We start from the raw sequence: 12415 nt of genomic DNA on the forward strand, positions 1-12415 counted from the left end.
GAAAGAAATATTTATGTGAATGTTGTTTGTTGACTTTACTTTGGCATTTCATATGATCATTCCTTAACATTTAAAAGATAAACTGGGTCTTTTAGGCTACACTAACCCTTTGTGTAACTAGATTTTTGAATTTCTCACTGATAAGCCCCAGTATGTACGAGTTGGGACTAATATGTTCTTGAGCACAGGTTGCTTTGAGGAAGGGAGAGGAGAGTTGGCTGGAGAATGCTTTTCATGCCAAGAATGGATGCTTCTCTTGGGTGCTATAACATTGCACAGATTCAGGCACCCATCCTCTTTTTCAGAGTCAGGGACTCAGAAACTTTCATTCTTGGTGTAAAAATTGTTTGCTGACCTCCTGCTCCTCCCTTCCCCCTCAACTACTTTACATTTAACTATTTAATGAGACCTCGTTGTCCTACAGAGCATGCTTGCATGCAAATGGGGGAGAGAGGGAGAGAGAGAGAGAGCAATCCATGTGTGTGAGAGAGAGAGAGAGGGAGGGAGACCCAAGCTGCTAGCAGCGGTGCGGGGAACAGGAGCCACTGGTGGTGGAGTATGAAGCAAGGTGAGAGGAAGCTCTGCACCACTCTGCCTTGCTTCGTACTACAGCCCCCCCCCCGCCTTTGTGGCCATCGCCATCAGTACATTGGTCAGCCTCCTGCCAGGTTACAGTGGCAAGCAAGGAGAAGAAGTGAAGAATGAAGCAAGGCAGTGGGTGAAGACCTGCCCCGCCCAGGCTTACCTGAGGGCCCTTCAGCCAGGCCAAACCCTCACACATACATTGCGCCATGCAGGGTAGCCACATCCCTTCACTAAACTTTCCAGCTCCTTTCACTGCCGCGCATGCAGAGCAACTAAAGTAGTCTGTGGGACTATGGTAAAAAAAATAGTTCAGATCTTCCAACTTCTCACGGGAAAAAATATTTCGTGAGATTGGAAGGTCTGAACTATTTTTTTACCATAGTCCCACAGGCTAGTTGCTCTGCATGCAGTGACTGAGAACTGGGCCTGAATGCGCCCATGCCTGTTGGGATGACAGGGACTGGGTGGACCCTTACAGTTTCCAGGATGACCATGTTGGGCGGATTTGGCCTCATTGCGATCCAAATCTGGCCCGTGGCCTTGAGTTTGACACCCTTGAGGTGGAAGGTTTGATGAACTGGTGTAATAAAAACAGCCTGATTTTAAATGTAGGGAAAACGAAAGAGATAAATTTCAGAAAAGGCAGACATAGCCATACACCTCTGTATTAACTATTCAACTGTGGAGGTGGTTAGTAGTATCAAATTTCTGGATATGCAGCTGACAAGCAGGTTAGCTTGGACACTCAACAGTGAGACTGGTGAAACAGGTGCAGCAGCTACATTTTCTATGTCGCATGAGAAGAGCACATCTTCCTTCCCTCATCTTTCCCACTTTCTACAGAGAGATCATTGAAAGCATCCTGTTGTGTTGTATTATTGTGGTTTAGAAGTATTACTGTTTGGACAGGAAGGTTGTGCAGAAAGTGGTGAGGACAGCAGAAAAGATTATTGGAAGTTCACTTTCTTCTACCCAGGACATAGCATATAAATAACTTTTTAAAAGCGATGTCTGGCCAGGGTGTGCAGTATTGTTTGAGACACTATACATCTTCTTTATGACTGGTTTTTTTTTTTCCTTCTGGGAGAAGGCTTCATGGTATCCAAAACAGAACAACTAGATTTTGTAATAGCATTGTACCATATGGTATCAACCTTGTTAACTTTTAAAACCCTTTTTCTGTCCTGTATTATAAATGGACACACACAGAGAGATAGAGAAAGAGAGAGAGAGAGAGAGAGAGAGAGAGAGATATTGTGTGTGCTTATGTATATTTATATGTATACATATGTGCAAGTATGTGTTTATATCTACTGTGTTTTCCCAAAAATAAAACCTACCCTGAAAACAAACCTTACCCCAATTTTTATGCCTATACCTAATATATAATATAAGCTCTACCCCCAAAAGAAGCCCTAGTTAATCCCCACCCACCATCTGGTTGTACAAGGTGGAGCGAGACGCAGGTGTAAAAACCAAGCGGTGGGGGGGTTAAGTTAACCACTTAACTTAGGACAGCCACAACCAGGCCTCCCATGCTCCGACCCTGGTCACGCTGCTGCCCAACTTCTTCTGCAACTGCTTGTGGCCAGATGCTATGTGGTGTCGGTGCTGCTGCAAGGCTCATCACACTAGTGCTGCCACTTGTGTGCACAATGGCATAACACGCCACACAGCCCCCTGCGAGCAGCAGCATTGACGTGACAAGCCAAGCGGCACTAGTATGACAAATCATTTGGCATTCTATGAGTGACAGCACCAGCATGATGAGTCACATGACATCTGGCTGCGAGCGGTTACAAGTGGCTGCAGGTGTCAGTGCATGGGAGGTGTGGCTGTGGTGGTCCTCAGGTAAACAGGTAATGCATCCTCTGAAAATAAGACCTGGTGCTTATTTTGGGGCCAAAAAGAAAAGAAGACTGGATCTTATTTTCAAGGAAACACGGTATCTGTCTGTCAGTCTATCTATGTATCTTATCTCATCTATCTATTTATCTAGTGTGTTCACAGAAAAAAAGGGACAATAAAGATAATCTTATATACTTACCGTATTTTTCGGAGTATAAGACGCACCCTTTTTCTAAAAAAAAAAGGCTGAAAATCTGGGTGCGTCTTATACATCGAATACAGCATTTTTTGCCTCCTGAAGCCTCGCCCCTTCACCAAAATGGCCGTGAATACTCTTATGGAGGTTTTCAGAGAGCTCGTGGGGGCTGGAGAGGGCAGACATGAGCAAAAAATGGGTTGTTTTTTGCTCCCTCAGCCCCAGCAGCATTCTATAAGCCTCCATAAGGCTATGCATGCAATTTTTTGACAAAAAACGGGCCTGTTTTTACAAAAAACAGGCCGTTTTTTTGCTCGTTCTCGCCCCCCCCCCCGGAGCATTCTGCAATCTCCCCCCCAAGGCTATTCATGCCTTTTTTTGGAAAAAAAACACGGGGACATTTTTGTGAAAAACGGGCCATTTTTGGGAGGTTTGCAGAGTGCAAAAACTTTTTTTTTCCTTTTGGAAAGTTCTTTAACTGATTGATGAGAATTACATTGATTTGATTTGATTTGATTTATTGCATTTCTATGCCTCCCTATTCCCAGAGGGACTCAGGGCGGCTCACAAACCAAGTAATGGGGGGGGGGAATACAAACAGGAGGAAAAAAAACAACGGACAAACAACTACAATAATTTAAAAACACTCAACCACCACACAATTCGAGCGGGGGCGGGGAACTCGTCAGCCCCAGGCCTGTCGGAACAATCAGGTTTTAAGGGCTTTGCGGAAAGCCTGAAGGGTGGTGAGGGTCCGAATCTCCACGGGGAGCTCTTTCCAGAGGGCCGGAGCAGCCACAGAAAAGGCCCTCCTCCGGGTGGTAGCCAATCGGCATTGGCCAGTAGATGGAGTTCGGAGGAGGCCTAATCTGTGGGATCTAATAGGTCTGTTGGAGGTAATTGGCAGCAGGCCGTCTCTCAAGTACCCAGGTCCAATACCATGAAGGGCTTTATAAGTGACGACTAGCACCTTGAAGCGTATCCGAAGATCAATAGGCAGCCAGTGCAGCTCGCGGAGGATAGGTGTGACGTGGGTGTACCAGGGTGCACCCACAATTGCTTGCGCAGCTGCATTCTGGACAAGCTGAAGTCTCCGAATGCTCTTCAAGGGCTGCAGTGCCAGCAGAAACACCTACGTAGCTACTGTATTTCTCTCTATCTCTGTTTCTCTCTCTTTATCCATCTACCTACCTACCTACACACACACTCTCTCTCCCTACCTACCTACTGTATTTCTCGCTCTATTTCTCTCTCTATCCCTTTATCTACCTACTTACCTATCTACCTACCTAACTACTCTCTCTGTATCCCTACCTATCTACTGTATTTCTCTCTCTCTATTTCTCTCTATCCCTCTACCTACCTACCTACACTCTCCCTACCTACCTACTGTATTTCTCTCTCTATTTTTTTCCTCTCTCTCTCTCTCTATCCCTTTATCTACCTACCTACCTAACTACTTTCTCTCCCTACCTATCTACTGTATTTCTCTCTCTCTATTTCTCTCTATCCCTCTCCCTACCTACCTACATTCTCCCTACCTACCTACTGTATTTCTCTCTCTATTTTTCCCCCCCTCTCTCTCTATCCCTTTATCTACCTACCTAACTACTCTCTCTCCCTACCTATTTACTGTATTTCTCTCTCTATTTCTCTCTATCCCTCTATCTACCTACCTACACTCTCCCTACCTACCTACTTTATTTCTCTCTATTTTTTTCCTCTTTCTCTCTGTATCCCTTTATCTACCTACCTACCTAACTACTCTCTCCCTCCCTACCTATCTACTGTATTTCTCTTCCCCTACCTATATACCCTACCTACACATTCTCTCTCGCTGTCTCCATTTCTCTCTCTCTCCTCTCGCTCTCCCTTTATCTACCTACATACCTACCTACCTAACTCTCTCTCTCCCTACCTACCTACTGTATTTCTCTCTCTTTCTCTCCCTTTCTATCCCTCTATCTACCTACCTACTTTTTTTAAAAAAAATGCCTCTTCAAAACCTTGGTGCGTCTTATACTCCGAAAAATGTACTATCCTTAGTTCTTAGAAGATGGAGAGAAGTGTGTATGAGTGTGACTATATAGGTTTTCTTGATCAGATCTTCTCTTTAACAAACGAAAAACAGTTGTGGACAGATATTTAAGTGGGTAACATTTCTATTTTAGGATTAAGACTTTATCTCTCATTACTATTTTCAGCTAATGACTCACCATACAGTCTTAAATGTGTTTTCAGGAAGTAAGCTTCTTTATATTTGGTGACTTTGGAGTCTACATAAAGCATTGTGTGCTTGATGTACTATAAAATCAGGGTATTATTTGTATTACAATCTTCCTGCCTTCAGTAAATGTCCATACATTGTTGGGTACCTTTGTTTCCTTGCAGTGAGAGATATTTAGCTAGTCAAAATGATTAGGAATATATCATAAGTTTAGTAATGAAAATACTTGATATGATGGAGGAAAAATTAGGTGGGAATCAAATTCTTAAACAGACTTTGGAAAAAGATAGAATAACCTTTATTGTCATTTTTTACTGTGGGCACACTGGCACAGATTAAAAATGAATTTCTATTGCCTGCTCTCAAAAATATACACATACATAGCACACACATAGATATGCTATATACATACATGTATATACCTACCTATATATTACTATATATAAAATATTAACCACTGCCCATCTTGATTACATAGTGGAAAGAGGAAGCTTGAGAGTTCACAAGGTTTATACTGTATGGAACAAAACTGACTGAATCTGGATGTTCTTCAGATACCATGAAGCCGCCTCCCAGAGAGTGACAAGGAAAACAGATGTATTAGAGGATGTGTAGTGTTCCAACAACACTGCAGAGCCTGCTCAAGCAACTTATATGCTATGTCCTGGATAGAAGGGAGTGAACTGCCAAAAAGGGACAATGTCAAGGTCTGCCTCCAGGGTGATGTTCAAAAGAAAGCTGTAACCCGTTGGATGTTTTCACCTGTTCAACCGATCTATTTTTATGAAGTGCTTTTAAACCGTGATATTTCTGCTGCTCATTGGATGTAGAAATTAACATCAGATAGATAGATCCCATTTCTGGCATTACTATAGCATATATATGATTAAGATAGGGATTGTATTTGAAATAAACAAGATTCTGGCAATGTACTTGCGTCTATTAAAATAGCTATGAACATTTATTTTTACTGCAATGGTTCTTTACTCTGCATTTGGGTACAGTTAGAAAATAAAAAAATGGAAAAAATAGTGAAGTACTAGAAAGGAAATTGAGCAAATTATGTTATCTGAAATTGAGATTCCTTTCTGTTCTTGGTTCCAAGATAGCACAGATCCTGGCAGCTGGTTTCAACTTTAAAGGACCAGCACTGGAGGGAAGGGGGAAATTTTGGGTCAAACTCTGGCCAGCACCTGCAGTGTGGCTGCAGATCAAGGCCAGCAGGCTTGCTTCAGTCAATCCAGGCACAGACCACGTGAGTGAGGCATGGCCTCCACAGCCCCTGAATCCGTGCAGGCCCAAGGAGAAATGGCAGACGAAGGCCAAGGCAGGCTCAGGCCCAGGGCAGCGGCCTCCAAGCCTACAGCTGACCAGTACCCTTCCAGAGCAGTTGCTAGGGATGAGTCAAGGAGATAAAAGTCCTTGGAAAAGCAGGTGACTAGGGCGGAGAGGCTAGCGCAAGTGGTTAGGCCTGAATCCCCCTGCAGATCCAGATCCCCAATAGGGCCCAGCTCTCACCATTCTGGCTCGCCTCCCAGGGGTTTCAGCCCTTCTTCCCCTTCTATTTCACCTGCAAGGCCTCACAGACAGGTGGCTTCTCCTTCACCGCCCCCCATATCCCCTAGATCATATAGGGAGAGGGGAGAGGATCCAGGAGAGGGGGCATCTCGGGACTACCTGCCAGCTGCCCAGCTTTCCCCCCGGGGGCCCTCCTCCGAGAGGATTTGGAGGATCTGGAGCTGCTGCCTGATAGCATCAGGAGACTCATCTCCACCGCTATAGCCAAAGGCATCGCTTCGGGCCTCTCCCAAAGGGAATGCCCCTTCCAAAGGGTAGCAAGGCCTCACTCTGCCCCCATACACAGATCTCCGTCTTCATCTAGGGGGACAGGATCTACCTCGGCCTCCTTCCCCCTTGGTAGTCAGTGAGTGTTCTATCTTGGGGGAGGTGGGCCATCCGGAACTAGGGTTCTCGGAAGATGAGGACTCAGTTCCTCCTGACCCCCCCGGCATTTCCAGGTCTCTTTCCTCCCCCGACCTTGAAACCTCTTCTGCATAAGGCCAAAAAGACTACTCAAATTGGCACGGGGCCCCTGTCCTAACACAGGGATCCCAACCTAGCCATGTTTATAAATCCCAATACTGATGAGGAGGTTCCAGCCCCCCCTCTTCTTAGAAGTGGTCAAGAACCAGTGGTCTCAACCTTCTTTGCCCAACCCTGGGAGTAATGATAGGCACTTCTACAACATGGAGCAGGCCTTCTCCCAGGTCCTATAATTGCCTACCATAGACACCCCCATTACCCTCCTTGCTAATGCTGCTACCTTAGTCTCAGGCGATGTGGCCGACAAGCTAAAGCCCGAGGACAAGCATGCAGAGCTTACAATCCGTAAGAATTTTAACGCCTGGGCCATTAAGTCATCTGCAGCAGCTTCCTACTTTAATCATATGGTGGTCATGTAGCTGCGGCAGTTGCAGGACCGCATCCCGCTGCAGGATGAGCGTCTTCATGAAGACCTCACCAAGATCATCTCAGCCACCCAGTTCTCTGCAGACGCCACCCTAGATTCCATAAAATTCGCTTCTAGGTCGTTGTCCACCTCTGTAACATCGAGGTGCCTATTGTGGCTCTGCAATTGGCAAATGGACAACAAGTCCAAATGGAATCTGGCAGCGGCCCCCTTCACTGGTCCCAACCTCTTTGGGGCTTCCCTTGACCCAATCCTTGTGGAGAACAAGGATAAGAAGTCCTGGCAGGGGAGGGCTGTTTATCCCTAGCCCAGTCCCCTCTGGTCAAATGTTTTCTAAAAGGGGCAGCAAACCTGTGCCCGCCCCCAGTGCACAGGTTTCCAACATGGGATCTCTCCCTAGTACTTAGGGTTCTCACGGGACCTCCTTTTGAACCATTAAGGACGGTATACCTCAGGTACCTAACTTTAAAGGTGGCCTTCCTCATCGCTGTTATCTCGGCTAGGCAGATATCTGAGTTGGGTGCCTTGTCGTTCAAAGATGACTTGTGTCAATTCCACCAAGGCAGGGTCGTCCTGCGACTCGACCTGACCTTTTTCCCAAAGGTCAACTCCCTGTTCCATAGATTGCAGGAGGTTATTCTCCCTAACTTCTGTTCCTCTCTTTCCCATGAGAGGGAAATTCTTTGGCACAGGCTAGATGTCCGCTGCACCTTGCACATTTATCTCAGGTTCCACCGCAGGGAATTATGGCCCACTCCACTTGGAGTGCGGCTACCATGGGCGCGTGGGCCACCAGGGCTCCTCTAGAGGACATCTGTTGGGCAGCCACTTGGGCCTCCTCGACTCCCTTTATCCAACACTACCGTTTGGATTGTTTCACTTCGGTGGACGCGGCCTTCGGCCATCGGGTGCTCCAACAAGTAGCGCCCCCCTCCCCCGGAGTCAATGTCCCAGCTGTATCCCCTCCTGCCGAAACTACAGGAAAAAGAACGTTGGTCCTTACCTGAACGTTTCTTTTCTGTAGTAAGGCGGGAGGGGCTACATCCCACCCATGACATTGATCAGCGGTGTTCGGGGCAGTTGGGGGTCTGTGTTTTTGTGTTTCTTGGCTTTCCTTACATACTACTTGTAGCTTTTTTCATTCGACCTTGTGAAACTGGGAGCCTAGAGGGAAAGGAGGATACTTAAGAAAAATCCCTCAGTCTCTGGACCAATCAGGCTGTGACTAAACCCAGCTGTAGCCCCTTCTGCCTTACTACAGAAAAGAAACGTTAAAATAAGGACCAACGTTCTTTCTTCTCCACATTAAATTGCATGTTGTTGGATAGGGTCCATTGTTCAAATCTGTCAAGATCTTTTTGGATCCTGAGCTTGTCTTCTGGGGTGTTGGTTATTCCTGCCACCTTTGTGTCATCTGCAAATTTGATGAGTGCCCCTTCTATTTCGTCATCTAAGGAATTTATGAAGATGGGCCTAAGGCAGAACCTTCTGGCACTTCACTGCTTACTTCCCTCCCTGTAAATGTAGTAGCATTAAGCGTGACCCGTCAAAACCGCGGTCCACAAAAGCACGCTCGATGAAAGCGCGCATTTGACGTCATCACAGCACGACGAAAAAAATTAAAAATTGAAATAAAAATAAAATTAAAGCAAGCCGATTCACATAAAGGTAAGGGTTAGGTTTAGGGTTAGGGTTAGGGTTAGGTTAAGGGTTAGGGTTAGGTTTAGAGCGTTAGGGTTACGTTTAGCGTTAGGTTAAGGGTTAGCGTTAGGTTTAGCGTTAGGTTAAGGGTTAGGTTTAGGGTTAGATTTAGGGTTAGGTTTAGGGTTAGGGTTAGGTTTGGGGGGGTTAGGGTAAGGTTTTCGCTTTATTTTTACATTTATCGATCACAGCACGATGTTTTCGTCGCGCTGTGATGCCGTCACGTACGCGCTTTCGTCGAGCGCGATTTTGTCGTCCGGGGTTTTGTGGTGGAACCAGCATTAAGGACTATAGGTTGAGTACAGTTTGTCAGCCAGTTACAAATCTATCTGGTGGTGATACTGTCTATCCCATATTTTTCTAGTTTACCAAGAAGTAGGCTACTTTGTCGAATGACTTGCTGAAGTCTAAGTATTACTATGCCCACAGCATTTCATTACCACTTTGTCAAAGAATGAAATAAGATTGGTTTGGCATGATCTTTTGGATTGAAAAGTAAGTTTGTACCAGTGTAATGAAAATTGAAGCCTTGATTATAATTAGAAAATTTGAATTATTTTAGAGGAACAGAAAAAGAGTACTGATTTTTGACTTAGAGCTAATTATTATTTGGGGAGATTGTACAGTGTGCAGTGTCCAATTTTCTGTGAGTCAGAAACACTTTGGCACAAGTAGAAGCATTACTTGTGTACATTTTGTTAATAAAACTGCAGTTTAGAAACTTGTGCAAATATTTGAATCTGTTTTTACTCTGTAATAGTTCCAGAGTACAAGTTACAATCACAAAGTTAGTCTTCAACATTTAGTAATTTGTAGTGTATATGCAGGGTTGTATTTTTTTCTTTGACAAATATTAGATTAATTTCTAGACAAGTGGATTTGGAACTTTAAAATACAGCTTTTCTCATTATTAACTTTAAACTATGGCTTTATAGCCTGCTTGTGCTAAATTGATTAAACCACGGTCTCCTAGATTAAATATAAAGGAACATATAATTTCTGGCTTGTTTGCCAATTCATGCAAAGAACAGAAGGAATGATGTAACTCATTGCATGAAGCCATTTCAACGTGATCATGGATTCAGCATGTGTATTCCTAACTTACTCTTGCCTAATACATAAATATTTGTTTTAAAGTTACTTAGAGCCTGTCTCAATTTTGGAGGACTCTTGGCAGGGTGCAACAAAAACAAATTACATCACAAAACATCAAAAACTAAAAATATACTCTATGAGTTTTGGTTGATTTATCATCAGCTTGTGATAAACTGTAGTTAATAATAATATTTAATATGTTATTAAACAATGAATTATTAATTAAATATTATTATAGTTATTACACATTCTTAATAATTTATCATGAGAAGATCAGTGGTGCAATGGAAGCTACAGTTACTGATCAATAGTAATAAAATAGGAGAGGTTAATATCAAGAGAGGAATCTTTCAAAGAGATTCACTATCACCTCTACGATCTGCATTGCTTTGAAACAATAGTGAACAAGTCAGGCCAAGGATATCAAACATAAAAAAATCTCTGCCAGGCTATCCTATCCATTACAAAACATTACAAAAAATGTGAAGTTCTGTGGAAGGCTTAGTCTTGTGCAGGGATCTCCCTTCATACATATATACTTTTATATTGTACACCTGATTCCCCCTCCAAATAAAGTATTTTGCACTAGTCTCTATTAAATTTCATTCCATTGTTTTGAGCTCATTTCTCTAATCTGTCAAGCTTCCTTATTATCCCTTCTCCCTTCTGTTCATAGACTCTAGTTTATCACTTTCATTCTCAATTTCCAGATTTAAACCCATTATTTATTTCCTTAACCTCTGAATTCTAATTGCTTCTGAAAACTTTTGGGTCTTTACGTGTCTTTAAATAAAGGCAGAAAAACTAGTGCTAAACAGCAACCCTAGTAAGAAGAGTCCTGCTGATTTACGTTATAAGTCAGCAAGGCTCATTTCATCCAGTAAAATGAATAGGGGACTGGTAGAGCGAGCTGTCTGGAATTCCTGCCAGGAATTTGTTTAACTCAGTTTGGAGATTCTTGGAACTGAATAAGATTGAGGCAAATCCATAGACATTAGGAGAAGAATTAGTGGGTGGAACTGGAGGCAACAACAAATAGTAAAGAGCTATATTCTAGATATTGTCACTGTGGAATTGTAGATGGGGCACTGATGCATGCTGAGGAAAGATAGTAAGATTTGAAGTGATGTTATCACTTGCGTGTTGGTCTAGATCAGGGGTCCCCAAACTTGGTAACTTTAAGACTTGTGGACTTCAACTCCCAGCCAGTTTAGAGACCCTGACGTAGATTAATTTAAAGTAGTTTACTATGGCAGCTAAGAAAAAAATGAGAAAAGGAATGCTAAATAATTCAACATTTTTAAAAAGAGGTTTTCTTTCAATGCAGATCTTTCTCTACTGAGGTTTATCAATGCAGAGCTAACAAGAGGTTACTTCCTTGAACACAATGAAGCCAAGTACACAGAACGGAGAGAGAGAGTGTACACATGCATGCGAATACCAAGAGAATTGGAAAAGGTAAGTTAATTTCTCAGCATTTTTATGCCTAAGGAATGCTCAGTCTCACTTTATAGAACACATAAACCTTTTTAAAGTATATAAAGAATATTATTCTGACTGCGTGTTTTGGGTGTTCAGTCTGACATTCAATTTGCCTTAAGTCTGATGTGATAACACTATAATTGAATATGTTGGACTGATTCCAAAGCAGTGATGTATCAGCAGTAGAACGGCATGTGCAGCCAAAATTCATTTGTTGTTTTCTGAGGAGCAGTTCTATCACCAATGGGAAAAAAAATGTTCAAGTTTTAAAAGTTGTTGATCTCTTGTGGTGGAAAATGCAGACTTTGTTTCTGGACTGATTTTACTTTAGGACAAATGCTAGTGGGAGTCTCTTAAAATTAAACACCCTCCGATGGAAGATAGATGGAAGCATACAAACGCTAAATCAATCTAATAACATCCTTATTTTTGAGTTAATTTACATGTTAATCTTAAGTAATAGAACAACACATGAGAAAAGTAAAGTAACCTGATTAAATATAGAATGGGGTTAATGGAAAAAAAGGAATTAGCGCAAAAAATTAGAGGTGCTAAACAGAACTACTTTGAAAATGCAAATAAATCAGGCAGATGGTTAGCGTACATATTGAAAAAAGAGAGAATCAAGGAAAATATTGCAATTAATGAAATCTGCCATAGAAATGAAGAAAAGAAAAAATTACACAAGATTATTATGGGAAATTGTATGAACAAGAGAATATAGAAGAGAGAGGAGCTAAACAATACTTACAGGAAGCAAACTTACCCCAGATACCTAAAGAAACTGAAATGATGCTAGAAGGCAACATAA

General features: G+C 42.9%; 1 protein-coding gene across 2 annotated transcripts in view; it reads left to right on the forward strand.

The window, feature by feature from the left end:
* Nucleotides 1-12415, forward strand: part of TAPT1 (transmembrane anterior posterior transformation 1) — an 81813-nt gene that overhangs the window by 2008 nt on the left and 67390 nt on the right. For both annotated transcript variants that reach the window (XM_032224456.1, XM_032224455.1), the window contains exon 2: nucleotides 11450-11580. In XM_032224456.1, the coding sequence (XP_032080347.1) occupies nucleotides 11450-11580 (131 nt within the window). The remainder of the gene's footprint in view (nucleotides 1-11449; nucleotides 11581-12415) is intronic.

This window comes from Thamnophis elegans, chromosome 9, assembly GCF_009769535.1.
Source record: "Thamnophis elegans isolate rThaEle1 chromosome 9, rThaEle1.pri, whole genome shotgun sequence".
NCBI lineage: Eukaryota > Metazoa > Chordata > Lepidosauria > Squamata > Colubridae > Thamnophis > Thamnophis elegans.